Source organism: Rosa chinensis, chromosome 1 (genome assembly GCF_002994745.2).
Source record: "Rosa chinensis cultivar Old Blush chromosome 1, RchiOBHm-V2, whole genome shotgun sequence".
NCBI lineage: Eukaryota > Viridiplantae > Streptophyta > Magnoliopsida > Rosales > Rosaceae > Rosa > Rosa chinensis.
The window spans coordinates 8,177,056-8,202,824 of record NC_037088.1 but is presented as its reverse complement, the minus strand read 5'-3'; the positions used below and the strand labels follow the sequence as shown (position 1 = coordinate 8,202,824).

Sequence of the window (25,769 nt, the reverse complement as noted above, 5' to 3'; positions counted from 1 at the left end):
AAAGACCCTAACCATATTTGTTGTCCTTGTACAAAATGTGGAAATGTTGACTACTTTTCCGCTTCTGTAATAAGGGACCATCTATTTGTAAATGGTATTGATGCGAGTTATGATAAATGGAATGAGCATGGGGAGGCCATATTGGATTCAGCAGCTGATGAATCTACTGATGATGCAGCAGTAGATTCAGATTCACATAGTTCTTACTCTGTGAACGGCAATGAGATACCTGAATATGAATTAGGATTAGGTAGTGATGCAGACATGGAAAGTGATGAGTGTAACGAGTTTAGACAGTTTGTAGATGACGCTAATAAACCGTTATACCCTGGTTGTGATAGGCACACAAGGCTGAATGTTCTGGTGAGGCTTTACAACTTGAAAGCAAAGCACGGTATGAGTGATGTTGCTTTCTCTGAGTGGTTGATTGCGTTTGTGGAGTTTCTTCCAGTAGGCAATGAGATACCTGCCTCTGTCTATGAGGCAAAGAAGACATTGAGTTCTCTAGGAATGGATTACACTAAAATTCATGCCTGCCCAAATGATTGTGTTTTGTATAGAAAAGAGTATATTGATGCAATTAAGTGCCCTACATGTGGTATTTCAAGGTGGAAAGTAGGTAAAAACTTGAAAGAGAGGGAAGGCGTACCTGCAAAGGTACTATGGTACTTTCCTCCTATTCCTAGATTCAAAAAAATGTTTCAGTCAGAGGGTACATTTAAGAGTCTGACTTGGCATGCTACTGACAGAAAACGCGATGGCTTGATGCGTCATCCAGCTGATGCAACTTCATGGAAGTTAGTAGATGAAAAATGGCCAGATTTTGGTTCTGACCCTAGAAACCTAAGACTTGCATTATCATCAGACGGGTTCAAAAATTCCAGCTTTTTTGTGTGTTTCACACACACACACACAGTGTATAGAAATCTGTATTTGAAGATAAAATTCCAGCTTTTTTGTGTGTTTCAGGTACAAGGAGTTGAGACTAGTGCCAAGTTCGCATTAGGTTCAGTTGATCATATTGTAGCTCTTGGCACTGTGATGGAACACAATGACCCCTCCCAACTTTGTCATGGTTATCCACTAGGGGATAATAATTTGCGTGTTTCAGTCTCTGTTGCAATTGAGGAGAACGCCTTAGTTCCGTTTCCTGTGGGTGATGAAATACGAACTGTTAGGCAGGCCATGGGGAGTTGGGTACCATGGCCGAAAGAGCTTGTCATAATGTCACCTGTGAAGGTAAGTACTCATAATAATTGTAATATATCCAAATCTTGATTTGTCCATATTCCTATTTGCTTAAGATTGCAGCCTATAAGATTAGAAAATAAAATCATCAATCTTGTATGTGTAGAAACCTGAGAGGAAGAGAAAAAAGAAAGTGGTACAGGAAGACGAACTCTCTGAGGATGAGTTGAGCCTACAATCATTGGCAGCTTCCTTACCAAATTCATTGAGCATGTTGTGCATGTGGGGTGAGGTCGGATTCAAAGATAGGAAGGCTATCACCATTCAAATTGAGGCTGAAGTGTTTGGCCGTGCACGGAAAACATTTATACTACGGCAAGATGTGCACATAATTGCAACCATGAACGAATTAACTGGGAACTGCATAGTGATATACCAGAGGTAAAAAAAAAAAATTTGATTTATTTCTTGCAAGTACCACGTGTTATCTCATTGGTGTATCAATGTGAATAATCTGTTGCTGAATTCAAATTGGTGTATATGCTTGTAATTAGGTACCTCTATGATGTCCTGAGTCAATATAAAATGTTGGATATGGTTGCTTTTGTTGACCCTGCGATGATTGGTGCAATTGGGTGTGGGAAAGGTCAAGAAAGGTCCCAACATATAAAGGAGAGGCTGGTATCTGCAAAACCTGGACAGATTTTCATGCTGCCGTATAACTCAGAGTAAGTAATTTGATAACTGAATGCTAGCAACTGTTATATATGTAATAACTTGCTTGTACTGATACATGTGGACTGATAATTAAAATCATATTGTATTGTTATATAGTAAACATTGGGTACTGACTGTTGTGGATCCCGAACAAGAAATTGTTTATTTTATGGATCCCATGAAGAGGCGGTTACCCACCGGAGAATGGGTTTCCATTGTTGATAGGTAAGTTACAATCATACAAGTTTGAATAATGAAATGTTGAGTACAATGGCTATTTCTTGAAACCTGATAGTTTGTGCATCTATTATGTTTTAGTGCAATATCTATGTATAATGCACACAAGGGTAGGAAAGGCCGAAGTTCACCTATATGGAAAAATTTGTCGGTATGTATGTTTTTCCTATAGAGGATTCTGGAAGCAAATTTGTATTAGGTTCCATGATTAATTTTGGATTCTTTTGTTTTTGCTATGTCGGATTTACTGCTTTTAGGGTATTCCTCCTCAACCGAACAACAAGGAGTGCGGCTACTTTGTCATGCGATACATGAGAGACATCATTGAGGATAAAGACTTTTCATTTGTTAACAAGGTACCATAAAGATTGTTTATTCTATTTGTGTTCCAGTGAGCTTTTTATGGTAATTTTGACATGGGTTACTTGAATTATTTTCAGTGGGAGAGAAGAAGCAGCCTTGTTTATACCCAAGTGGATATTGATGAGATAAGGAATGAGTGGGCTAGGTTTGTGGTTAATAGATACGTGTAGGAGCCATCACTAGCTGATGTTTTTGTAAAGCATGATGAAATTTTGCTTGTGCTGATAGATATAAGATGAAACAATTATCAGCATTTGATTCATTCATGCTTTTTTTGTTTGTCTAGTAGTTTAATTATCTAGTTAGATGTTTGGTTGTACTTGACAAATGCAACTATATAGTTACACTAATTATATGGATCAATGTGAATTTATATGTACTGTTCATTTGGTAATATATGTACTGTTTTTGTGGTAAAATATATGCTGGATTGTTTCTGGAAAATGGTTCCAAGCTAGCTAGGTAATGAATGAACAAACAACAGTTCACAAGAAGTTGTGAGAAGCAAGCTCAGACAACACAACCTCCAAAATCACACAACTGGTTTATAATGTTCACACAACAGTTGATAAAAAGAATATGTTGTCTGAGAGAACCTCATACAATTTGTTAAGGCAATCCAAGTTGTCTAAGGTTAAGTTATACAACACAAGACAAAACCATGTGTTGTGTGATGATAAAAGAGTTCAAAATTGAGGCTTCTCCTACAACAGTCACCGGTTGGTACCCAATTTGATTACAATATTCACACAACGGATAACCAAATATAGCTGTTGTGTGAACTAACAACCAACAACAAAAGAAAACAAAATTCTGTTGTGTGAGATTCATAACACACAACAGAAATAAAACGATCACTGTTGTCTGAGTAATCAACATACAAGGGAGATAATTTTACTTTAGTTGTGTGTTACTTACCTCAGACAACAAATATTAAATTACATCCGTTGTTTGTTATTAGTCTCAGACAACAAATAATCAGTTATATCCGTTGTCTGTTATTAGTTTCAGACAACAGATAATGAGTTATATCCGTCGTTTGTTATGAATATCAGACAACAAAAAATGAGTTACATCTGTTGTGTGTTATGAATCTCAGACAACGGTAAATTTCATTTTCTGTTGTCTGACTGTGCCGCGGCATCCCCGCGCATGCCATGGCAGGCACATGCCTGCGCAACATTCACACAACGGAAACTAGTATTCTGTTGAGCAAAGTGATATCACACAACGGTGAAATCACCGTTGTCTGATTTTTTAATCACACAACACTCACTTAGACCACGGTGAGTTTGGTCATCAGACAACAGAAATTCACCGTCGTCTGATGACCTTTTTGTAGTAGTGGGAACCCATGGCCTATGACGCCATTATGCCACCTTTGTGGCGTCACCATACCACCATCCATGGTAGTGGTGCCGTACCCATCTCCTCTGGGTGGCACCATGTCCTCTTGTGGGGACATCTCCTCTGGGTGGCACCATGTCCTCTTGTGGGGACATCAATCCTTGCAGACATGTTTGCAGCAGGTATATGTGATCTCGTCACTTTTAGGGGATCAAGATGAGACATAGTGGGGATAGACCACGACAATTCCTGTCGTACCTGTTGAACATTGACGTTCTAATCTCCCCCTAACGATGGGAAGACTGTCTCATCAAAGTGACAATTCGCAAATCCAGCGAAAAAGAGATCGCCTGTCAAGGGTTCTACATAGCGGACGGATAGTTGGAGATTTATATCCAATAGAAATATATATATGCATTCGTTGCTATGACCCATATTGATGCGCTGTGGTGGCACAATTGGCACATAAATCGCACACTCAAATATGCATAAGTACGAGATATTAGACTCGCACCCAGTCACTAACTGTAACGCAAATAAAAGTTGAGTGGCTATGAGTCGTAGATGAATTAGCATAGCTGCATGCGATATTGCATAACCCAAGCGGAAATATTGGTGCGCATTACCAAAGTCCGGGCAACCATCGTAGTCTTTTAATGGTGGCTTTTCCGCGAGATCAATTGGGTGTGTACATGGGAATATGATACTTGATATCAATACCCAATGATATGCAATAGTCATCAAAAATTTTCGATGTAAAATCTCTAGCATTATCAAGTCAAATTGACTGAATGGGATGATCTGGGTAGTGAGCCCGTAGCCATATGTTCTAGGCTAGAAGTTCATCATAAGCAGCATTATGAGTGGATGATAGCGCGACACGTGACCAGCGTGTCCGCACATTAACCAACACCATAAAACATCTAAGCAGTCCGCAAGTTGGTTGAATCGATCTACAAAATCCCCTTGGATTCTATGTAAGAATGGAATTATTTCTTTAGTGTCCTTTGCATAGGATGGTCTTGATCCTAAAAAAAACAGGCTTTACAGAATGAAAGATTGGCCTTATAATCAACCAATGAAGGTTTTGGTTGAGCCACAATGTCACAATTTACTTTGAGAAGTAGAGAGAGGAGCCAAGTCTCCATACATGGCGTCAAAGCCATGATTTTGCTGCAGGGGGATGACGGCGCTGGCGTTGGCCGGCCGGTGGTGCATGGCGGCGGCGCCCCAAGGCGCGGCGACGGTGCAATGCTCTCTTTGAATCGACTTTTGATTCTCACTTCTCTTCGTTCTAAAGAAGAGATGTCCGTGTGAAGTCTTTAGTATCACGGATCATCATATCATGACCTGGGTGTCCCAAACGGTCGTGCCAAAGCCTATATGTGTCAGAATCCCATAAATCATCTCTCATGACATGGTTGGATTCAATGACTCGAATAGTGGTTGCATACAACCCACTAGAGCGACACATAAGTTTCTCTAATACTCGTTTATGTCCGTAGTCATTAGAGGTGATGCAAATGAACTCTTGTCCATTCTCACAATGTGTTTCCACATGAAAACCATTGGCTTTTATATCTTTGAAATAATAAAGTTCGAATTAAGATATGTCCAAGACATTAAATAAAAGAATCGACACTTTTATTTATAGCCAATGATTACATCAAAGTTTCTTAACCAAAGTCTAATCCAATAAAAATCAAATTTAGACAAATTGTAGTCACTCAATCCGTTCGGTAATCCAATTAAATATGACCAGGAAAGTAAAAGGAGATGTCGGTGGACCAAAGCTCACTTAAGTACCACTAATCTCAACTATTTTCCTAGACATCATACTTAATTGGGTGAGCCTAGAAAGAAAGAGTTAATACAAAATGTCATTTTATTGATTAAGGCATAATTGCAATTACATAATTCTTGGAAAATAAATGGACTATTTAATCAAAATCTGCGGCATCAACATGGTTATTTTCCTCGCCAGATTTGAAGTCTGTAATGATGAGATTGACATCATTATCATTTCCATCATCTCCTTCAGCTGCGAGATGAGCCTCATGCTCTCTTATATCTTTATACACTTGTATTGTGCAGCTTTGTTTTTCCACTCGCATTCTAGTGCTTAAACCAATGCTTTAAAGATCCCCATCTATAGCATTACCTCACCCATTAATTGAGATGCACCTTGTGCATTTAGACATCCTCCATGGACGTTGGTGGTGACACCACCACTACCGACGGCGCCTGTTTTGTCTCTCCCACGTTGGCCAATGTTGCCACATGTCCGCGTATCTCGCGGTTTTCCTTCCTTTGTAGGGCGGTTGTATGGACCCACACGTCCATTTTGTTGTCCCCTAACTTTTAGGGTTCCGCTCCTTGCGCCCTCCTTTAGATGTGCAATTTATAATTCGCCTCATGAACGCTCTTAGTTCCAACGGGCCTTTGAATTATAGTTTTTCACGAGTATGTTATCAGCTTACTCAGTAACTGACATAAGTTGATGAAACCTCGTGATCCGTCTAGCATTGCACACAAGCCTATATTTCTTGGCAATCATTAGCGCTGAGACGGGGAAGGTTGAGAGGATTTTCTCAATTAATTTTTATTCTGTGTGCTCTTCTCCACAGAATCCCACTAGTAGTGAGATGATTCTTGACGTTATTCACTCATCGGTGATAACCAATGTTATTTGAATCTGGTTTAGTTAAGTCGAGTTTTTGTACGTTTGCATTCGACATTCAAAAATGAAGGAGAATAGATTAGTTTCGGAGTAAAAACTTCCACGAAAACTAAAATAATAAGATTTCTAAGCTATGCTACCAAGAAATCAATTTCCAAGAATATTTGGATTGGACCGAAACAATGATGTTTAATATGGTCAAAAATTGATGCTTGCGGACGCACTTAGTCCGAAGATTATGAACACTCTTAGTTCATTGATTACGAACACTCTTAGTCCGTTTAGCGTGAATCCACACAATTCCGCTTATTGAATAATCGAACCCATGTTCGTATATTGCAAATCCTGCAGAAAATAAAGGAATTTAAAAGACAAGAAAGCAGGAACTTTAATCTTTAAAACTTACTTGTTGAAATTCGGAGTAGATTAGCTTCTGAACAGCTCCCACTTTGAATGGTGTACAGGTCTCAAAACGACTCCAATAGGGCTGAAATTTGGAGGTCAGGTAGAAGAGGCATAGACGAACAACTTTGATGAAAAAAGGATTTTGATCTGAGGTCTCGATCAAGACGTTTCGGGGCGTGCAAACAGGTTAATCTGCACAGGAACGAGCGTGCTGCAGGGGCAGTAGGGGTGCGACGATGCTGCAGGGGCAGTAGGCGGCACACGGGTGCTCAAGGGCTGCATGAGCAGCGCACTGTATGGCGAGCAAGGGCTAGGAGCTTGCGGCAGTTTTTGGTGAAAGAAATTTCGGGTGTTAGGGTTTGCGGCAGCTTTTTGGTTTTTAGGGCTAGAGTTAGGGCTCGTGCTGATAACGTATTTAAGGAAAATATGTTTTGCAGAGAGATTGATGAGAGAATATTGTGTGATCATTTCACCCCCTCTACTTTTAATTTTGACTTTTTACCCCCTAAACTTTCCAATTTCAATCAGCCGTGTCCAATTTCTCCTATTCCGTCCAAATTGGACGTTAAGTCTGACCCTTGAGGGCTAAAATGGTCATTTCAATATAAAAAAATAAAAATAAAATAAAATAAATTATTTTTTCTTTTTTTTCTGTTTTTTAGTTTTTTTTTTTCGGTTTTTTTTTTTTGGGTCTTCAACCTACGCACCACAAGTTATAATAGGTTTATAAAAACAAACAAAAATACTCTAGGTGGTTGAAAGCCGCTCGCTGGTCTACGATATTTGTGATATATCTCCGATAAAGTGAAGAATTTAGGATATATCCCTAATAAAGTGAAGAAATATCTGTAAAAAATAATTTTACACTTTATCTGTAAATAAATATTTGTAAAAAATGATTTTACACAGATATTTCTTCACTTTATTGGGGATATATCCTAAAATTCTTCAATTTATTGGAGATATATCACAAATATGTAGACCAAAAATGATTTTACACAGATATTTCTTCACTTTATTGGGGATATACAAATATTTATTTACAGATAAAGTGTAAAATTATTTTTTACAAATATTTCTTCACTTTATTGGGGATATATCCTAAAATTCTTCACTTTATCGGAGATATATCACAAATATCGTAGACCAGCGAGTGGCTTTCACCCACCTAGAGTATTTTTTTTTTTTTTTTATAAACCTATTATAACTTGTGGTGTATAGGTTGAAGACAAAAAAAAAAAAAAATACTCTTTAAAAAAAAAACAGAAAAAAAAAATTATTATTTAAAATTTTTTTTATGTTGAAATGACTATTTTAGCCCTCAAGGGTCAGACTTAATGTCCAATTTGGACGGAATAGGAGAAATTGGACACGGCTGATTGAAATTGGAAAGTTTAGGGGGTAAAAAGTCAAAATTAAAAGTAGAGGGGGTGAAATGATGACACCCCCAAACCTCAGGGGGGTAAACTGTAATTAACCCTACAAAGTACATAATAATTTCATACAAGGAAATAGAATCCGAATATAATTAGGAAATCTAGAACCTTCTCTTCTATTCTATAAACCCTAGTTTGAAGAGGCACACTCAATGTCGATATCCTTCAACACTATATCATTTTTACCATCTTTTTTTTATGTACCAGATCTACCAAAAAATAAGAGGTATTCTACAATGACTCATTGACTCATTGTCATCAACAAAGATAGATGCTAATAATTATCCATGTCATCAACAATTCACCATTTAAGTTGAGGACTACGTACCTTATTAATAAAAAAGAAAATAAAAAAATAAAAAATATGAGATTTCTCCAGTATAAGTTGTCCATAACTGAATATTTATTTCATATGGACAAAATTACTTGAAGTCAGAATTCCCTTATCTTCAAACTCATCAAATTTAGGTTGATGGGTTTTGTGTCGGGTGTCATTTTCCATTTCATTGAATTGTGCATTGGCCAAAAAGAAAAGAGTGGAAAGTCTTGGTCGTTGCCGGTTGTCTTGCGCTGTCGAACATATGTAGCTAATCACCTTGACTTAGTCTTTCAACTTCATAATTCTGCAAAGATTTCTCAGTATCCTTCTTTGCTTCATTTGCTTTGCTGCTCTCTTCTCAATTCTCTTGTCTCTTTACTACTAAAGTTGTACTTCCTTTCAACAAAAGAATGGCAGTGGGAGAGATCTTTCTTGTGGCATTCCTTCAGTTGCTGCTGGACAGGTTAACGCCTCGGGAGATCCTGGGCAACTTTGGAAGCTTGGGAGGAGTTGGCAAAAAGCTGCAGAAATGGAGGGAAACACTGTCGGCAGTTGCAGCTTTGCTTTCCGATGCGGAGGAGAAGCAGCTGACGAGCAAGGCAGTGGATCTGTGGCTGAATGACCTCAAACACTTGGCTTACGATATGGACGATCTACTCAACACCTTTTCTAATGAGATGTTAGAACGAAGCAAGGTTGACCAAACTGGCACAAGCAAGGTACGAGGCTTCTTTACCAAAGTTCCTCACAAAGTTAAGTTCAATTTCAATATGAACTCCGAAATAGACGACATTGCTAATCGCTTGCAAGACATATTTGACCGGAAAGAGAAACTCGGTTTGAAATATATTGAGCATACCTCTACTTCAACATCGTCATCGCACAGGACACCAAGTTCATATGTGTTGGATGGACCTGTGGTTGGGAGAGATGAAGACACAAGAAAGATTGTGGAATTGTTGTCCAGAAATGCTGATCCTTCTTCTCCCACAAATTATCAAGTTGTTGCCATTGTTGGTATGGGTGGACTCGGCAAGACAACGCTTGCGGGACAAGTCTTCAATGATGTAGTTGCAATGAAACAGTTTAGTCTCAAGATCTGGGTTTCAGTGTCCGATGACTTCGATCTTCAAACGGTGACAAGAACTATTTTTAAGGAAGTCACATCTCGGCCATGTGATATGGATGAGCTCAGTCGACTTCAAGATAATCTGAGCAAGGAGATTGATGGTAAAAGGTTTTTGATTGTTTTAGATGATGTATGGAGCACGTGTGATTATGATTCATGGACAAAACTGCAAGCTCCCCTCCGTGGCGGAGCCAAGGGAAGTAAGGTAATGGTGACAACACGTGATGAAAAAGTAGCTGCATTGACGGGAGCCCCAGCCGCTGAAGTTTATTATTTAAAGACTCTATCAGATGAAGGTTGTTTGCAAGTATTTGAGCAGCATGTTGGCAATGACAGGCCACCGAATTTCGAGTTGCTTAAGAAGAAAATTATTACGAACTGCAATGGATTGCCATTGGCTGCAAAAACTCTTGGTGGTGTTTTACGTTGTAAAGAAACTGACAAGTGGGAGGAAATACTAAATGACAAATTATGGAGTATATCAGATGGGAGAAAAATACTCCCTGTACTGAGATTGAGTTATCATTATCTCCCTTCAACTTTGAAGAGGTGCTTTGTCTATTGCTCGATACTTCCCAATGACTATGAATTTGGGAAAACCCAATTGATCCTTCTGTGGATGGCAGAGGGTTTCCTTGAGCAACCAGAAGGGAAAGCAATGGAAGATATTGGTGACGAATATTTTGGGGAGCTATTGTCTCGGTCATTATTTCAGAACTCGGGCAAAAACAGTTTGTGCTATGTAATGCACGACCTTGTTGGTGATTTGGCACGATGGGCTGCTGGAGACACATTTTGCAGATTGGAGGATAAACGGCATGGTAGATGTTCTGCAAATACTCGTCATCTAACTTACGTTTCTGGTAAGTTCGATGGGGCAAAAAGATTTGAGACATTTTCTGAAGCAAAACGCTTGCGGACTTTCCTACCACTTCCTGTTTCCGGTGGTTATGAGAATTATGTAACTCGTTATGCTACTTTTAATTTATTGCCACAATTGAAGTACTTGCGGGTGCTCTCCTTCAATGGCTATAAACTGACCGAGGTGCCAAATTCCGTAGGTAAGTTGAGACATCTACAATACCTTGATCTTTCTCACACATTAATAATGAGTTTGCCTGAGTCAACATGCATGCTTTACAACTTACAGACGTTAATATTAGAGAATTGTTCAAAATTGAAGACACTACCTTCAAACATGAGCAATTTATCTAATTTACGTCATCTCAACAATTCAAACATGCCTTCATTGGAAGAAATGCCTCCCAAAGTAAGTCGGTTGACTCATCTGCGAACTTTGCCTAATTTTGTGGTGGGGAAAGGTAGTGCATCAGGGATTGGAGAGATACAGTCATTGCATCTTCGTGGGACCTTGAGTGTTGGAAGATTGGAAAATGTGATTGATGTTGGGGATGCGAAGACGGCTCAAATAATGAACAAGGAAGGGCTGGAAATCTTGCAATTGGAATGGAGCGGCACAAGCGAGAAGGAATTGGAGGTGCTGTGCAGTTTAGAACCTCATAAAAAGCTTAAGGAGCTGACCATCAAGGGCTACAATGGTTTCGAATTTTCAAAATGGATTGGACATCCTTCATTCTCTGATATGATATCTATGAAGTTAGAGAACTGTAAAAACTGTCGATTTTTACCTCCTCTTGGCCAATTACCTTTTCTGAAAAAACTTCAGATACAAGGACTGGTCAATGTTAAAAGTGTGGGTGCTGAGTTTGATGGAGAGTGTAGCTTGCCTTTTCCAGTGTTGGAAGCCCTGACGTTCAAGGATATGCAAAATTGGAAGGAGTGGCTTCCTTGCAAAAGAGATGAAGAAATTCGATTTTTCCCATGCATGGAAAAGCTTTCCATCCTTAGTTGCCCCAAATTGAAAGGTTGGTTGCCCAAGAACATGGATTCATTATCAGAGCTGTATATTGATGAATGTGAAGAGTTAGTGGTTTCAATTGCCCATTATAAACATATACATAAGTTGACCATCAACGGTTGTAAAAGGGTGGTGCACAGAAGTGGAGTTAAGTTTGAGCTATTGGAGTATATGGGGCTTTCAAGTATACCAGAGTTCAGACTCGAAATAGACGGGTTCATCAGAGGATTGCCAAAGCTTCAAAATTTGTGGATTACTGGTTGTGAAGAGTTGACATGTTTATGGGAGAATGAGGAGAGATGTCGGATTTCTAATATTATTGGAGGCAACATCTCTGACTCCGCCTCTCACTTTATTCAAAAGCTAAGAGCACTCAAGGAACTTGAGTTAACTGGATGCTTAAATCTAATTTCTTTTCCAGAAGCTCCTCTGCCACCTTGTCTTGAATATGTAAAGATAGAGTCGTGTAATTCTCTGACGCATTTTGTAAGGTATCAGGTACCACTAAGCATACGAAGAATAGAGATAGCAAAATGTCAAAATTTGAAAGTATTAGTCAAGGAGGGGGAACTAGAGGGTTATGCATCCTCTTCTTCTTGTCTGGAGTACTTGGAGATAAAAGAGTGTACGTCTTTAACATCCTTATCAGGCGAAGGCGGCCGACTACCCAGAACGCTTAAGCACCTTTTGATAAGTGGCTGTGAACAATTGGAGTCAATAATCAAAACATTCCACGATGACACCTGTCTTGAAGATATTTGGATAATGAATTGTGCAAATCTGAAATCTTTACCAGAGGGGCTACGCCATCTCTCCGCTCTTCGCATGTTGAGTATACTCGGATGTGGAAGTCTCGTTTCCTTCCCGAGCGGAGGGTTGCCATACAACCTGATAGACTTGTCTATCTCGTTTTGTGATAAATGGGAAGCCCTCCCCAGAGGCATGGACAACCTCAGCTCTCTTGAGACTTTGTCGTTGGGATACTGTGGAGGTTTGGCATCCATTCTAGAAGAGGGTTTCCCACCCAACCTAATTACTCTTCAAATTTTCGATCCCAAAAGCTGCAAGCCTCTCTCAGAGTGGGGGCTTCACCACTTGGACAGACTCACCTCTCTTAAAGCCTTGGATATCGGTGGTGTAGATCGAGATCTGGTGTCCTTTCCGCCAAAGGAGGTGCTGCTCCCTAAATCTCTCATTAGACTCATCATTGCAGACTTCCCAAATCTGAGGCGCCTGTCATCATCTTTTCAGTCACTCACATCTCTTGAATCCCTCATCATAAAGAATTGCCCAAGGCTAGCATCTATTATTCCAGAACAAGAGGATCATCTGCCTCTTTCACTTACACAGCTTCGCATCTATGAGGAGTGTCTGCTGCTCAAAAAGAAATACCAACCAGGTAAAGGACCACACTGGCCCAAAGAAATAGCCCACATCCCTTACGTTTTTGTTGGAGACTACGGTGACGAAACCGAAGCCGACCGCTGGGCATAGAAAATTAGAAATCAAGTACGTCAACTGTGTTTAATTGTCAAGAAAGAAATATGTTTACCGCATATTGTTCTTGTTTTCACTGATTGGCAAAGCAAAATCACAACTTGTTTTCACTCTTCACTCCTTGTTAGAAAACAAAAAGCTCAATTAATTTACCACATCGGAACTATCATGTTAATTCATTTGTCCTTTTTATATTATCTGCCCGCTGTTTTGTCTTTACTAAAGTTCCGAAGCCAATCAATCATTCTTCTTTTGTTGTAATCTAGACCATCTTCACGTCTGCACAGCCTATGGCTATGGAGTTGATTTCCTATACACCACCATCGTCATCTAACTAACTTTACTACTGAAGTACTGATTGTGGTAAGCAATTGAAGACCTTGAACCTGTACACTATGACGCGGCTAGTCAATCCGTACTCTTAAGTTATCTGCTCATGCTTCATCTGTTGAGTAATGTTTGTGAATGTTTTGCAGACTATAGGGCCGCAAGAAGTACAAGATTGAGAAAGTAAATTGAGCAATGGACCAGCTCAAGAGTCTTGATCCACGCACCCTTCTAATTCTGGTTTAAGGTACTGGCTCATAGCACTTCAAATCTCATCCCTTACACTGAGCTGGCACTTTCTTGCCTATAGGAGCTTCGAGGCCTAGTGGCCTGATTGGATATTAATCCTTATTGGCTAAGTTATCTGATCAACCTTATCTATGAATTGCTCATGAATCTTGTTTTGCACTTCGCAGGGCAGCAGCAAGTAAAAGGTGGAGAAAGTTGTTTGCAATGAGAGCACCTCAAGAATTTTGATCTGGGCTTCTAGTTCTGGTTCAAGGTATTGTCCACTTAAGTAATTCCAATTACGGTGCATTGATATGCATTCTGTTTGATATATGCTTCAGTTACGAGTAATGTGAACAATAAATTTGTTGTATGTGGGACTGATTAATCTAGTATGACGGATAACCTTTCTCCATTAACTTTTGTCTTGCAAGTCTCTGTAGTGTTATAATCAGGTTCCTTACTAGATTTTTCTGTTTTAGGTAAGTCAAACAAAGCTGACAAATATTAAAAAGTATATAAAGCACTACACTAATTTTTCTGTTGACGTATCTTTTATATTGGAAAATTGTTTCTGAAAATTTTGTTTGATAGGGCAACCTTTCCCAACGAATACTGTAGAAATTTCACATGCTTGCTGCAGAAGAGCATGCATGATTGGTCCTCTCCGTATGAAATTCATATACTTATTTTGATCTGGTTTTAGAGCAATTGTACACGAGGAGCATAAATTCATCAAACGTTTTTAACTAGTTAGATAGACTACACTGTACATATACTGTATACATATAGTAATAACTTCTTTTATCAGGTTAGAAGCTCAGGCATTTCTTTTCTATATGATAGCCATTGAGGTATTTAAGCATGCCGCTACCATTTCAGGGTGTTTCAGCTTCTTCGAGCGCAGTTGTTCAGGTTCTTTACTAGTTTCCTTTTTCTGTTGTATCATATAAATAACATGTTTCTGAAATTTTGGCCGGCTTACGTCAAATAAATGATGTGGAAAATATCACTTCATTACCGCAGGAAAGCATGCTACTATCATCATCTTAGTCGTATTTATAATTACTCGGTTAAAAAATGCTATTCAATACAGAAAAGCCGAAGAATGTATGTGCAACTGTTCAAGAGCCGAGGTACAAGAGGCCGAGAGTCATGCTAGCATAAAATCATCGACTGCCTGTAAGTCACATATTCTGTTATTTTTGTTTACAGTACCAGTAACATTGTCACAGTAGAATATCAAGACCTAGTTTTTTCCTATTGGTGCGTCTATCCAAATCTTAAAACAAACCTGAAAGGTCCTTTGTCCTTATGTAACATGGAGTCAAGAGAAATGTACATATTGCAGTCCACAAAATGCTTTGCAAAACTCCTTTTCTACACTGAGCTGGTTCTTTGTTGTACAACAAAGTTTAAAGCCAATCAATTTATTGATTTGCCCTTAAGGTGCCTCCATTGAGATGTTCTGTTATTCTTTATTAATCAGAAGTTCAGAGCTGCATTTCTTTTTGTGGTTTGTGTGTGGTTTATGACGTGCCTAGTAAGCTACTTTACTGAAGATATGACAGAAGTTTTATTTAATCACAAATTGTTTATCTTTTCATAGACAAAATCTGCTTAACCATAGTTCATGTCTATTTCTAGTAGTTAGTGTGAAAGATTGCTTGCTGTGTCAGGATTACTTTACCTAAAAATATGCAGGAATTTTCGTTGAAAATAAAAATATTACTAGGATCAGTAATATGGCTTACATACTAACTTGCATATCAGGAAAAAAAAAAAAAAACAACTAACTTGGCACTCGGTTTGAGTCTTAAGAATCATTGAACAATAATCAGAGAATTCACATGCGAACCCCAGTTTGGCCTTTACTTTCTCCACTTCCAGTAAATAATGTGGAATTCTTACTGCAGGAGAGCAATGCCTGAATACATCTTTGGCCATGTTTTATAGTATCAGGCACTAACGGGGGAGCATAATATCAGAGACTTTTGATATGTCACCCAGCAAGTATGGTATTTCTCAGTGTGTTCTTGCACGTCTTCGTGCTCCTTATCAGTTGTATGTTTAATTGAGAGTAAAAATAGAATGGTAAAGAGTTGATAAGTCAACTTTGGTGCAAAGGTGACGTTCGGAGTGTATTGTGTCAGTAAAGGTCGTCTAATCCAGTTTTATATTGGCGGGTTTCCTCTCTATGATGTAATAAGTCGGTTAGGATTAGGCTAGATCAGTAGTTCAATTCTTAATCTATGTAACTAACATAGAATAATATATAAATCAAGCTATGCTTTTGATACTTTAATCTTCTGTTATCGTTGCGTTGCTTCTTTGTTTTATATCCGACTTCTGTGCAAATCTTTACTAGTCTTTATGTGGGCTGGGTTGGTTTGCTCATCAGTTCAATCCTAGTTGGTCGCAACGTAAAGCTCTGCGTGTTTCTCTCCATTCAGAAATGTATGGAAAAATGCATCATGAGATGTTTGTCACCAATAAATTTTGGTTGCTCTATCATTCCTGAAGGGGGAAAGTTTGAGAACAGTACCTGAAAATAGGCCCACTATGCATGTCTATACATCAATTTATAAATTTTAAACTTCGTGTATAATCTCGACCAACTATGTGTACATGTCGTGATTGTCACCGTCAGTTAGTGTGCCACCTGGCATAATTTGAAGGGTAATTTAGTCTCTTCAGATTTTACGTTGGGCACCCCTCTGTCTTACTCTAGGCACCCAAGATCATGGCCATTGCTTCCTTAGCTGCAGATGCAGCAGCCATCCTGGATATCTCGGGAAGTCTTCAACTTTTGAGTTTGATTGTTTGTTCAAGATTGGGTTCTGTTAAAGCCCTTTGATTTTCTTAACTTTGCAGAGCTAGATAGTAGTCGAGTGTAATTGAGGTTGAAGCATTTGCAGGAAGACTGAAAAGTTACAACAAGAGCTGGTTGAGAAATTGGACGCCCTGAGAAATTAGGGGCAAAGCATGGCCAAAGCTATTGGAGTTGAAGAGTAAAGGGGACTTCGGAAAAACGGTCAAAGGTGAGCTTCTCGGCGAGCGGCGACCGAATGTGAGGCGGCAGCGGCGGTGGTTGTTGTCTGATCACTGAAAGAAATTGAAAAGGAAAAATTAGAGGGAAAGACGGAAACTTTTGTGTGGTTTTTGGAAAAAGGAAGGGTTGAATCGAATTGGGTACCTGTTTGATACTTTGATTCACTTGATTGGGTTTTCGTCGAGGCCTTCTGTGAACATTTTGTGTTTTGGAAGAGAATGGGGTTTTGGGTTTTTGAGGGTTCAAGATTGAAGAAGGATTTTGGTTAATTTGGTCTGAAAGATTTGAAGAGTGAAGAGAAAAAGTGATAGGATTAGTGGAGGAGAGGGGAGGGAGGGAGGGAGGGAGAGAGAGAGAGAGAGGCAAGGAAAAAGAAGGAGAAGGAGGAGGATTCAAATTTGCTCACCACCTTATTAAAACTTGCGACGTCATATTGAATACTTCAATTATATTTTTCTAATAAAACATCATCATTAACTATAATTATGTTTTATATCACATGGCAGTTTTATATTGAGTAGTGGGTATCACCACCAAAATATTGGTGGTGAGCAAATTTGGATCCAAATGAGGAGGAGGAGGAGGAGGAGGAGAAGAAGAGAGCGTAGGTTTCTCGGTAAGGGTTAGGTTGGGCATATGGACTGACAGAATGGTTAACATCATGTACAATTCTTTGGTCGGGGACAAATGTTCGTGTACAAAAGTTTATAATTTGTAACTTTGTGTACAAAAATACATAGTCGCCTTAAGTTGATGTACCATTCTCAAAAATTTCCCTTCTTGAGGTGTAAGTGTTTTACCATCAAACTAAGGAGCTTTCCATAATTTTTTTCCCCTTCCGCTGAATAAAAGAAGAAACCACAACAAAAAACCTCTACTACAGCCAAGACTTAATTTATCAAAATTAAAAGCATTAGAGGTAGAAAGAGGAAGAGAATCGTTCCAAACTTGAGCATTTGAACTATGCCTGCAATTGCTTCTGCTAGGAAGTCAATCTCCCTCTTGATATGCTTAAAATTGACATTGTGGAGCTTATTTGCAAGAAATGTAATATCCTTGATGATTTGCTCAATTCAAGCTATCTGAAGCCACGAAGACCAGCAACATGTAAACCCTGAGAGCTAGTGCTTTTGTTGTAAGAACATTTGAGTGACCTAGATTTTTAGAAGCAGCCAATATAAGATCTCCATTTTTATTTTGGAAAAATAAAACCTTCTACACTCTGTTGATTCATTTTGACTAAACCATCAAAGTTGAGTTTAATGTAGCCTTATCTTGGAGAATTTCATCTAGTCACTTTAGAGAGCACAATGACACTTTGGTTGGGAGTAATAATACAAATTCTACTTTGGTAGAACCTAGTGTTGATCAGACTAAGTTTTGTTGGAGTGATTTGGAAAATGAAGGACCTCTTGGTCATCATACATATGCTCAGGCTAAGATAAGTCTTTTGTATTTCTGGTTTAACGAGGGTCAAGCAACTTTGGAAGATGAGTATCTTTTTAAGTCTATCCCAAAGTCTCAAAATAAAAAATTGACGACTATGTTTGGCTCCAGTTTTTCTTGAGCTAGTCAACAGTAATTTTTCTGTGCGGCGTGCCAGCACCTTTCGGGTGCAGTCGTCGGGGGTGTCCCTTGACCTGACTTCTTTTGAGCGACTGTAGACGAGGAGAGCACCAACCTTGTCGTGGGGGTCTTCTGTGCCTCGTGGTGAGGACTTTATCTTGTGTTACCAAGTCGATACTCAACGTTGTAGGTTAAGCAGAGCGAAATCACCGAGAAGTAGAGAGAACTTGCCAAAGCGTGACTTTAGCTTAGCTGATTTGCGAGGGTGTCACCCTTGCTTAGCTGGTTCCGTAACCATTGTGGTCGCGGTACTACAGTCGGCTCCCGAGAAGACTAGGATCGAAGCACTTTGACAGAGGGTTTGGTGGCACTGACAGTCGGCTCTTGAGAATACTAGGACTAGACTACCAAGCCATAGTGGTTGGCCTTAAACAAATCATGATGGGTTAGGTTTGAGCACTTAAACACTAATGGAATTGTTAGGTTTAAGCACTTAAACACTAATGGAATTGTTAGGTTTGAGCACTTTCTGCTCCTTTATTCCTTCAATTATATCTCCACCAAGAATTCGGAACGATCCTTCGACTTCTTCATATCAAATGATCCATCATGAGTGTACATTATTCTGGTAAAATTTCAGAGCTTAATTCCATGTGGTTGGGCCGGAAACGCTACTGGACTCCTTACAGGTCCAGTTTTCCAGTTTTGCTTCTGCAGAAAATTGGACTGATTTTTTGAAGGCTTTCCACTCAAAAATAGCTCTGGGACTCTTCATAAGAAATTATCCTTGGGATGTCTAGAATCAATCTGGAAATTTTTAGCTCATTTGGATTTCATTTGGTTAGTCTGCCGCCCCTCCTTCCTTGTTTAGCTCGGTTTCTCCTAGCCGAAGTAGGAAAATGTGCTAAAGTTAACTTTTCATTTCCATGCTTCCATCATTTCCTTTTCTTTCCATAATTATGCAGGTAGGCTTTATTTAGCCTCTAAATAATATATTTCGAACTTGTCGACAATACATAGCTTGAGCCACTGACATTGGCTCAATTTCTCCAAGACACGCCTTGTCAGGCCAAAATGCTCATGTTGGGTCCAAACATTGCCCCCCAGACCTCGAAGTCAAAGGTCTTCATCTTGACTAAAAAGGTCTTGAATCAACACTGCTCTTATAATGTCATTTCTCTAAAGCCACTTTTATTGGCTTGACTGAAATTACTTGACTGATTTCATATAGGCCTCTAAATAGGCCATAAAGCTTGAATGCCACAATCTGAATTGCCATTGTCATGAACTGACGCTTTCTTTGCCAACTTTATTGCCCCCCATGTCTTATGCGAAGAAATTGTCTACGACTCCTCCGAGTCCCAGACATTGGGAAAGTATTTCTTCAAGTATCTACCATTGATAGGGTTATGATGGACATCTCCATCCAGGTCCCTGAGATGAAAAGCTTATTTCTCTAAGATTTTATAAATGAAAAGCTCCAGATATTTCTTCGCTGACCACTTCTAATGTTGCGACTAGATCATAGGCCTCTTTCTCCACTAAGTACGAAGATAACCTATCGTACAAGGAGTGGAAGGCCTCTACCCCTTCCTCTGGAAAGTCATAATCCATTAATTATCCATTGCGTGGGGCACAGCATGGCCGGGCCTCGCTAGGTCTTCTTTTGCGAGCGTGAGCCCCCACTGTGCCAACTCAGAAGCCGTCCCCCCTGTGGGGCAGACCTTGTTGTTGATGTTACTGACTTGCAATGGAGTAATTGGCTCAAAATAGTACCTGGCATCTATGTAATTTGCGGAAACAGGGAAAGGACGAGGGTTTGCTTTAATTGTCTCAGCCTTATCTGTCACCCTGTTCCATATGATCAGCTCTTGGTGGAGTGTTGACGGAACACAATAGCTCTGATGAATCCAATCTCTTCCCAGGATGGCACTGTAGGCCGCGTAACAATCCGTAACGAAGAATGCATAAAAGCCTTCCACAGGACCCACCTTGATTTTTAGGAATAGTAAACCTAACGTCTTGGTTACTGTGCCCGCGAAGTTCTTCAATGTGAGAGAGGTAGACTGGATCTTCTCCTTCTTGATTCCCAAAAGCTACATGGTCCTTGTAGTAATGACATTCACAGCCGCGCTGGTATCAACCATTATCTTGCTGACCTTAGTCCCATTGATTTCCGCTGTGATATACAAAGGTCGCATGTGTTGCACCATGGTGGGCGTGGGTCTTGTGAAGCTCATGAAGAAACCCTTGCTGTTAGCATCTTCAGTCTCAAGGAACACTGCTTTTTCCACCGGTGTTGTTGCGGCTGAAGTGATCTGCAACTGCTGTTCTCCAATCGCACCAGCTTCTACGCATTCCTGCGCAGCGACTGGTAAGGCATACTTAGCAGGAAGCACATAAACCATATTGCAAGAGGTATCCACCATTTCTGTTTCGTCCATGTCATCATCAAGATTGAGCTTGGGTTCATCTGCTGGGATTTCGGCGTCGAACAGTTTAGCCATGAAAGCAACCAATGATTCCTCTGCGGGGATCACCGCCTGGGCTTGTTCGTGCTCCTGTACCATGGGAACCTGGTTCAGCGAGTCTAAAATTTGTTTTGCCGCTGGCACTTCCTCTGGGAGAGCCACCACCAAGCTTTGAACTTTCTTAGGTCTCCACTGCAAGGTGTCTGAGGCATTGTCCTTGCCCCCCATCCTTTCAAAAACTGAGGACTTGGTTTTAGGCTTGTCGCGAAACAACCTGCGTCGGATGCTTGGTCGCCTATTTGGAGAACTTTCCTTCCTAACCGGCGGGGGTGTCTTTTCTTTGGTGATCCTACAGAAGACGATGGGCTTAGACGCCCATGATGTTGAGCTTACTTGCTTCTGAAAGCTACGGGGAGCCACTAAAGGCTTAGCAGCTAGCGCCTTCATCTCCTTCTGATATTGCTCAGGAGACTTAACTAATTGTGAAGGCTTGATTAAACCCTGATCTAGAGCCTCTAATGTTTGCTTGGCTCCTCCAAACCTACGTTGCAACTTCCTTTTCTTAGAAGGGCTGATTTCTACCGCCTTCCCCTTTTCTCGGGTGTACCACTTACCTTCCTTGAGAGAAGATGTTGAAGACGGCGGTATGTATGGTTTGGTCCAAACATCGCTTTTAGGCTTCCCCACCTGTTTCTGTTCAACCGCAGCTACCCTTAACTTATTAAACAAGTTGGAATCCTTTGGGGATGATGGTGGCTCTATCTTGTCTCTCGCTCTTGGGCTGGAAGGCTGATAGTTTCGCGCTGGCGAAGCCCACTTAATTGGCGGAAGAGAGCCAAAATGAAATGTCTGCTCGTCCTCTTCATGTGACACTTGGATGCCACATTTCTCCTTGCATCGCGAACATAAGACCACTAATGAGGCTTCGCTGACAGGGCTGCCCCTTTTCTTTGCTGGGACCTGTTCCTCTTCATTCTTTTCTTCTTGACCTCTAGTTGTCAGGTCCATGGTTGGCCTCCTCTGGCCCTTCTTGGTCCAAGCTACATCAACCATATTGACCCCGGTGTCAAGGAAGGGATTCAAATCAACCAGCGCTGCTGCGGTCGCCGGAGTCTCCACTTGCAGACTACCATTATTAAGCCATACCTGAATCTAGTCCTTCAGCTTAACACAGTCAGTAGTGTTGTGGTTCCACAGATTATGGAATTTGCAATACTTTTTTCCTTTTAGCTGATCGGGGCGAGGAAAAGGTCCAAAGTCAGTCTTTACCATCTTCGCGGCTATCATTTCATATAATATCTCATGCGCTTTATTGGCATCATAGGTATACGTCGCGAACTCAGGTTTGGTGAAGGCTACGGACTTGAGCTTGACTGGTTCCTTGGTTATTTTCAACTGTTTCAAGGCGGGGTTCTTTCTTCCTGTCAGCTCTAAAGCGGAAACATAATTTTCCTCTTCCTCATTGTCATCCTGGAAAACCTCTTCGCCTTGATAATAGGGATCATAAGTGGCTGGCTAGTAGTTCAAGGCAGCCATTGTATGGTGTTTGTCAGGCACATAAGTTCCTTTGGAATAATTCTTCCTAGCATCCGTTTCTCTGGGGAGATGCTCAAAGCTACCTACCTCAATAATGAGCTCGCCTATTGACTGTATTATGCTACCATGCTGCTTCTTTAGCTGGCGCGGCTCTAAGCCCTTGATTGCCAGCTTAACCAATTCTCTTTCTGGCAGAACCATGTTCAGTTTAGCCTTCTGAATCTGGAACCTTTGGAGATAAGCAACTGCAGATTCAGTAGGCTGTTGGGACATCTGGGTAAGGGAAGCCAAATCAACTTCAAGCTCTATAGCACCGAAAGTCTCTCTAAAGAGTTTCTCCATTGCTAGCCAATTTGCCACCGACCCTGGGTAGAGTTTAGAGAACCATGTAAAAGCAGCTCTAGACAGAGAAGTGCCAAAGATTTTGCACTTGAGGCTGTCATCATTCTGGTACTGGCCGCATTGCACCTTGAACCTGGCCAGATGAGTTGCTGCATTCTCGGTGTCTTCCCCTAAAAAAGTAGAAAATATGATATTCTTATAGCCTCTGGGGAAAGGTGCAAGCATGATGTGTGGCGGGAAAGGCTCTTCATAAACCCCATCGAGGTGGGCCCTAGGGTTAGCCAACCTAATCATCTCCTCCACCTCTTCCCGTCGCACATAACCTGGGCCAGGAGGAGGAGGTGCAGCCACCGTCTGATGGGCTGTTTGCAAAGGAGGCACTGCTTGGCTAGTAGTCGCTGTTCCATCTCCCAGGTGAACGACTCGGGGAATATTGGGCTGTTGAAGAGTAATTCTTGGTGCGGACACATCCTTGGCCAAAGCAGTGATCCTGATCGGAGTGCCCATCTGATCAATCCAGTAATAATTCCCTGGGAGCTCTTGGTAAACATTCTCTGCCCCATCACTATCATATTGAGCAAACACAACAGGATCAGCTAGGCTGCCGTCGCTGAATTTCAGACTTTTGCTCTTTTGTCCAGCCGGTGGTGTGGCCTTGTCTTTGTTGCCAATCACCAATGCTTTTTCTTTGGCTTTGGTAGACGCGGCTGTGGCAGTAGCAGATGGTTTAGTAGTACTGCTGCTGACCATGTCATGAGCATTCGGTGGTACATACTTGCCTGTTCTAGCAGGTTGACCAAGAGAACCCAAGATGGCATTGGGATCTCCCAATGCTTTCTTCAAAACCTCCTTGGCCTGTTCCAATTCGGCTCTCTTCACGGCAACTTGGGTTGCGAGATTGGACCCATCTTTGTGCATAGCCGCGACGTTTGTTGCGATGTGTTTGTTCTGGGCGGCCTGGTCATAAATCAAGGTCACGAGCTTATCGTGGTTCGCTTGGCTTCGCTGAGACATGCTATCCAAACGCCCCTACGTCTGTTGCAATCCTTGCCCTAGGGTTTGGACCTGATTAACAAGGTCGTCAATCTTTCATCGCTCTTTTGCAAGCCCTTTGCTTGTCTTTTTATAGTACGATGCATTGTTCTATTGGAAGATGGCAAGCTTTTCCTCTATGCTCACATTCGGTGGGATAGGAGTGGGCACGAAGCCATCCAAGAAGATTTCGCCTCCCACCACCTGAGTGGTGTTGGATGCATTACCAGTCCCAGCGAGCTGGATAATAGGATCATTGTTGCCCTCAGTGGTGGGCTGTTGACTTTCTCCCTGTTTGGTTGACATGTCAGATGACGGTGAGTGGAGAGAAAATCTTCGGATTACCTGTTCATCAGAAAGACCACGACAGTCTGCACGAAAGTGCGGGCTGTACTTGGAGGTCTTGTGTTTCGGGCAGTGAACGTAAACCTTTTGATATGGGTTTGCGCTTGACTTCCTAATGGCTTCTGGATGTCTAAATTGAATAAGTAGCTGAATTCAATAAGACGTTGTGAATCAAGGTTTAGAAATGCGGCCCAAGTAAAGTCGCCTAGTGTTTGCACCTATTTTTTGCACGTCAACCTACTAAGCTCTCGTTGTTGGATAAGAGAGATTTTTGGCCGAGATTAAGTAAGGACCAAGAATGAAGTCACTCGATCATTCGGCCGAGAATGAAATTAATTGGCCATTCAGCTAAGATGAGGAAATTAGTCAAATAAGCATTAGGTCGACCGAGAATATAAAGTTTAGGTCATACGGCCGAAATAAAGGTGTTGACCGAAATCAGAGTTTCTCGGTCGCTTGATCGAGATTATAGTTTTGAGTCGTATGACTGGGTGTTGTTCGGTCACTCAACCGAGACTAGAGTTTGAGTCTGAGATAAAGACATCATTCAATCACTCGGCCGAGGTTTGAGATTTTGGGTCGAACAACCTAAAAGATGATGAAAGTGGATCACACGGTTACATGGTTGGAAAATCCAAGTTCAAATGAGTGACTACGCAGATGGGCTGAGAAAGAGCTTAGATATGCTCGGCCAAGCCCAACTGACAAACATCGGCCGAGGAGTCGGTTCAAGGAAGGAATCCTCACAAGGAAAGAGTTCAAATCAATTAAGGATCTCAATTGTGAAGATTTCATATATCAGCCGAATCATAACATTTATGGATGAATCAACCCAAAAAAGGAAGATGAATCCTACTTGAATTCCACGTCTTAGACAGCAAGTTAGCCTAGGTTTTGATCTGTATATATAGGAGCTTTAAAGTCATTGTAAAAGGTCCTGCACCACACAAACAAATCAATATACAACTTTTACTCTCAAACTTTTCTCTTGCTATCTCGTAGGTACTTTACCTTCGATTCAACTTTCACAACTTGTTTTCATTTCTAGTTTTTCTATTTCAATTCAATACTTTACATTCAAGCACTTTACTTTCTTGTTCATTTACTTTATTGTCACTTTACTTTTCGCAACTTAGGAGTAGTTCGTAACATAGAATTATCGTCCATTGATCTCTTTCGACCAGTCCGGATTGGGTTGATGTCATTCGTTGTTCACACACACATAATCTCACAACACTTTGACAACCGAGTCCACTTCTCCTTCATCTTCACCGTGATTTACGAGTACCTTCACCCGATAGATCTCTCGCTTGTCACCCGGACGTTTGAGTTTACTCAAGAAGTGAACCTGATAGAAGATCCCAGTTAGGATTGACGCCTAACCGAAGTCCTTGTAACAGAGGCATTAGAACCTAACGGCCGAGAGGGTTCCTTCCTCGACATTCAATCATTTGATAAGAAGTCAGATATAAGCGCAAATCAGATCTGAATCTTGCTCAGCCATTTGGCCACGAGTTGGCACGCCCGCACAGTTTTAGAAGGACGATTCAACCACCGGTCCCTCAGCCCTCATTTCGGCCGAGACGATTTTGAGACAAACATCTTTTGGCATGCCCAGTGGGACACTAATGTATTAGCATATTCACAAATGAGTTTCTATGAGCCGAATGCAA

General features: G+C 40.8%; 2 protein-coding genes across 10 annotated transcripts; both read left to right on the top strand.

The window, feature by feature from the left end:
* The first annotated feature begins 943 nt into the window (after nucleotides 1-943).
* On the top strand, nucleotides 944-2,891 carry LOC112191017. The gene is made up of 7 exons (XM_024330548.2): nucleotides 944-1,239; nucleotides 1,355-1,629; nucleotides 1,743-1,916; nucleotides 2,023-2,130; nucleotides 2,224-2,293; nucleotides 2,400-2,498; nucleotides 2,583-2,891. Exons 1-7 carry the CDS (start codon nucleotides 1,042-1,044, stop codon nucleotides 2,673-2,675), a joined length of 1,017 nt encoding a protein of 338 aa, XP_024186316.1. The 5' UTR covers nucleotides 944-1,041; the 3' UTR covers nucleotides 2,676-2,891.
* A 6,064-nt stretch (nucleotides 2,892-8,955) lies between these two features.
* LOC112199759 (putative disease resistance protein At3g14460) lies at nucleotides 8,956-16,057 on the top strand. Of its 9 annotated transcripts, XM_040511018.1 has the most exons (7): nucleotides 8,956-13,099; nucleotides 13,464-13,560; nucleotides 13,674-13,771; nucleotides 13,941-14,026; nucleotides 14,564-14,667; nucleotides 14,779-14,934; nucleotides 15,669-16,057. In XM_040511018.1, exons 1-2 carry the CDS (start codon nucleotides 9,103-9,105, stop codon nucleotides 13,529-13,531), a joined length of 4,065 nt encoding a protein of 1,354 aa, XP_040366952.1. In that variant the 5' UTR covers nucleotides 8,956-9,102; the 3' UTR covers nucleotides 13,532-13,560; nucleotides 13,674-13,771; nucleotides 13,941-14,026; nucleotides 14,564-14,667; nucleotides 14,779-14,934; nucleotides 15,669-16,057. The 9 variants fall into 9 exon arrangements, with proteins under 9 accessions (XP_040366952.1, XP_040366950.1, XP_040366948.1 ...); XM_040511016.1 differs by lacking the exon at nucleotides 13,464-13,560 and having other exon boundaries at nucleotides 8,956-13,209; nucleotides 14,635-14,667; nucleotides 14,849-14,934; XM_040511014.1 differs by lacking the exon at nucleotides 13,464-13,560 and having other exon boundaries at nucleotides 8,956-13,209; nucleotides 14,635-14,667.
* The last annotated feature ends 9,712 nt before the right edge of the window (nucleotides 16,058-25,769 follow it).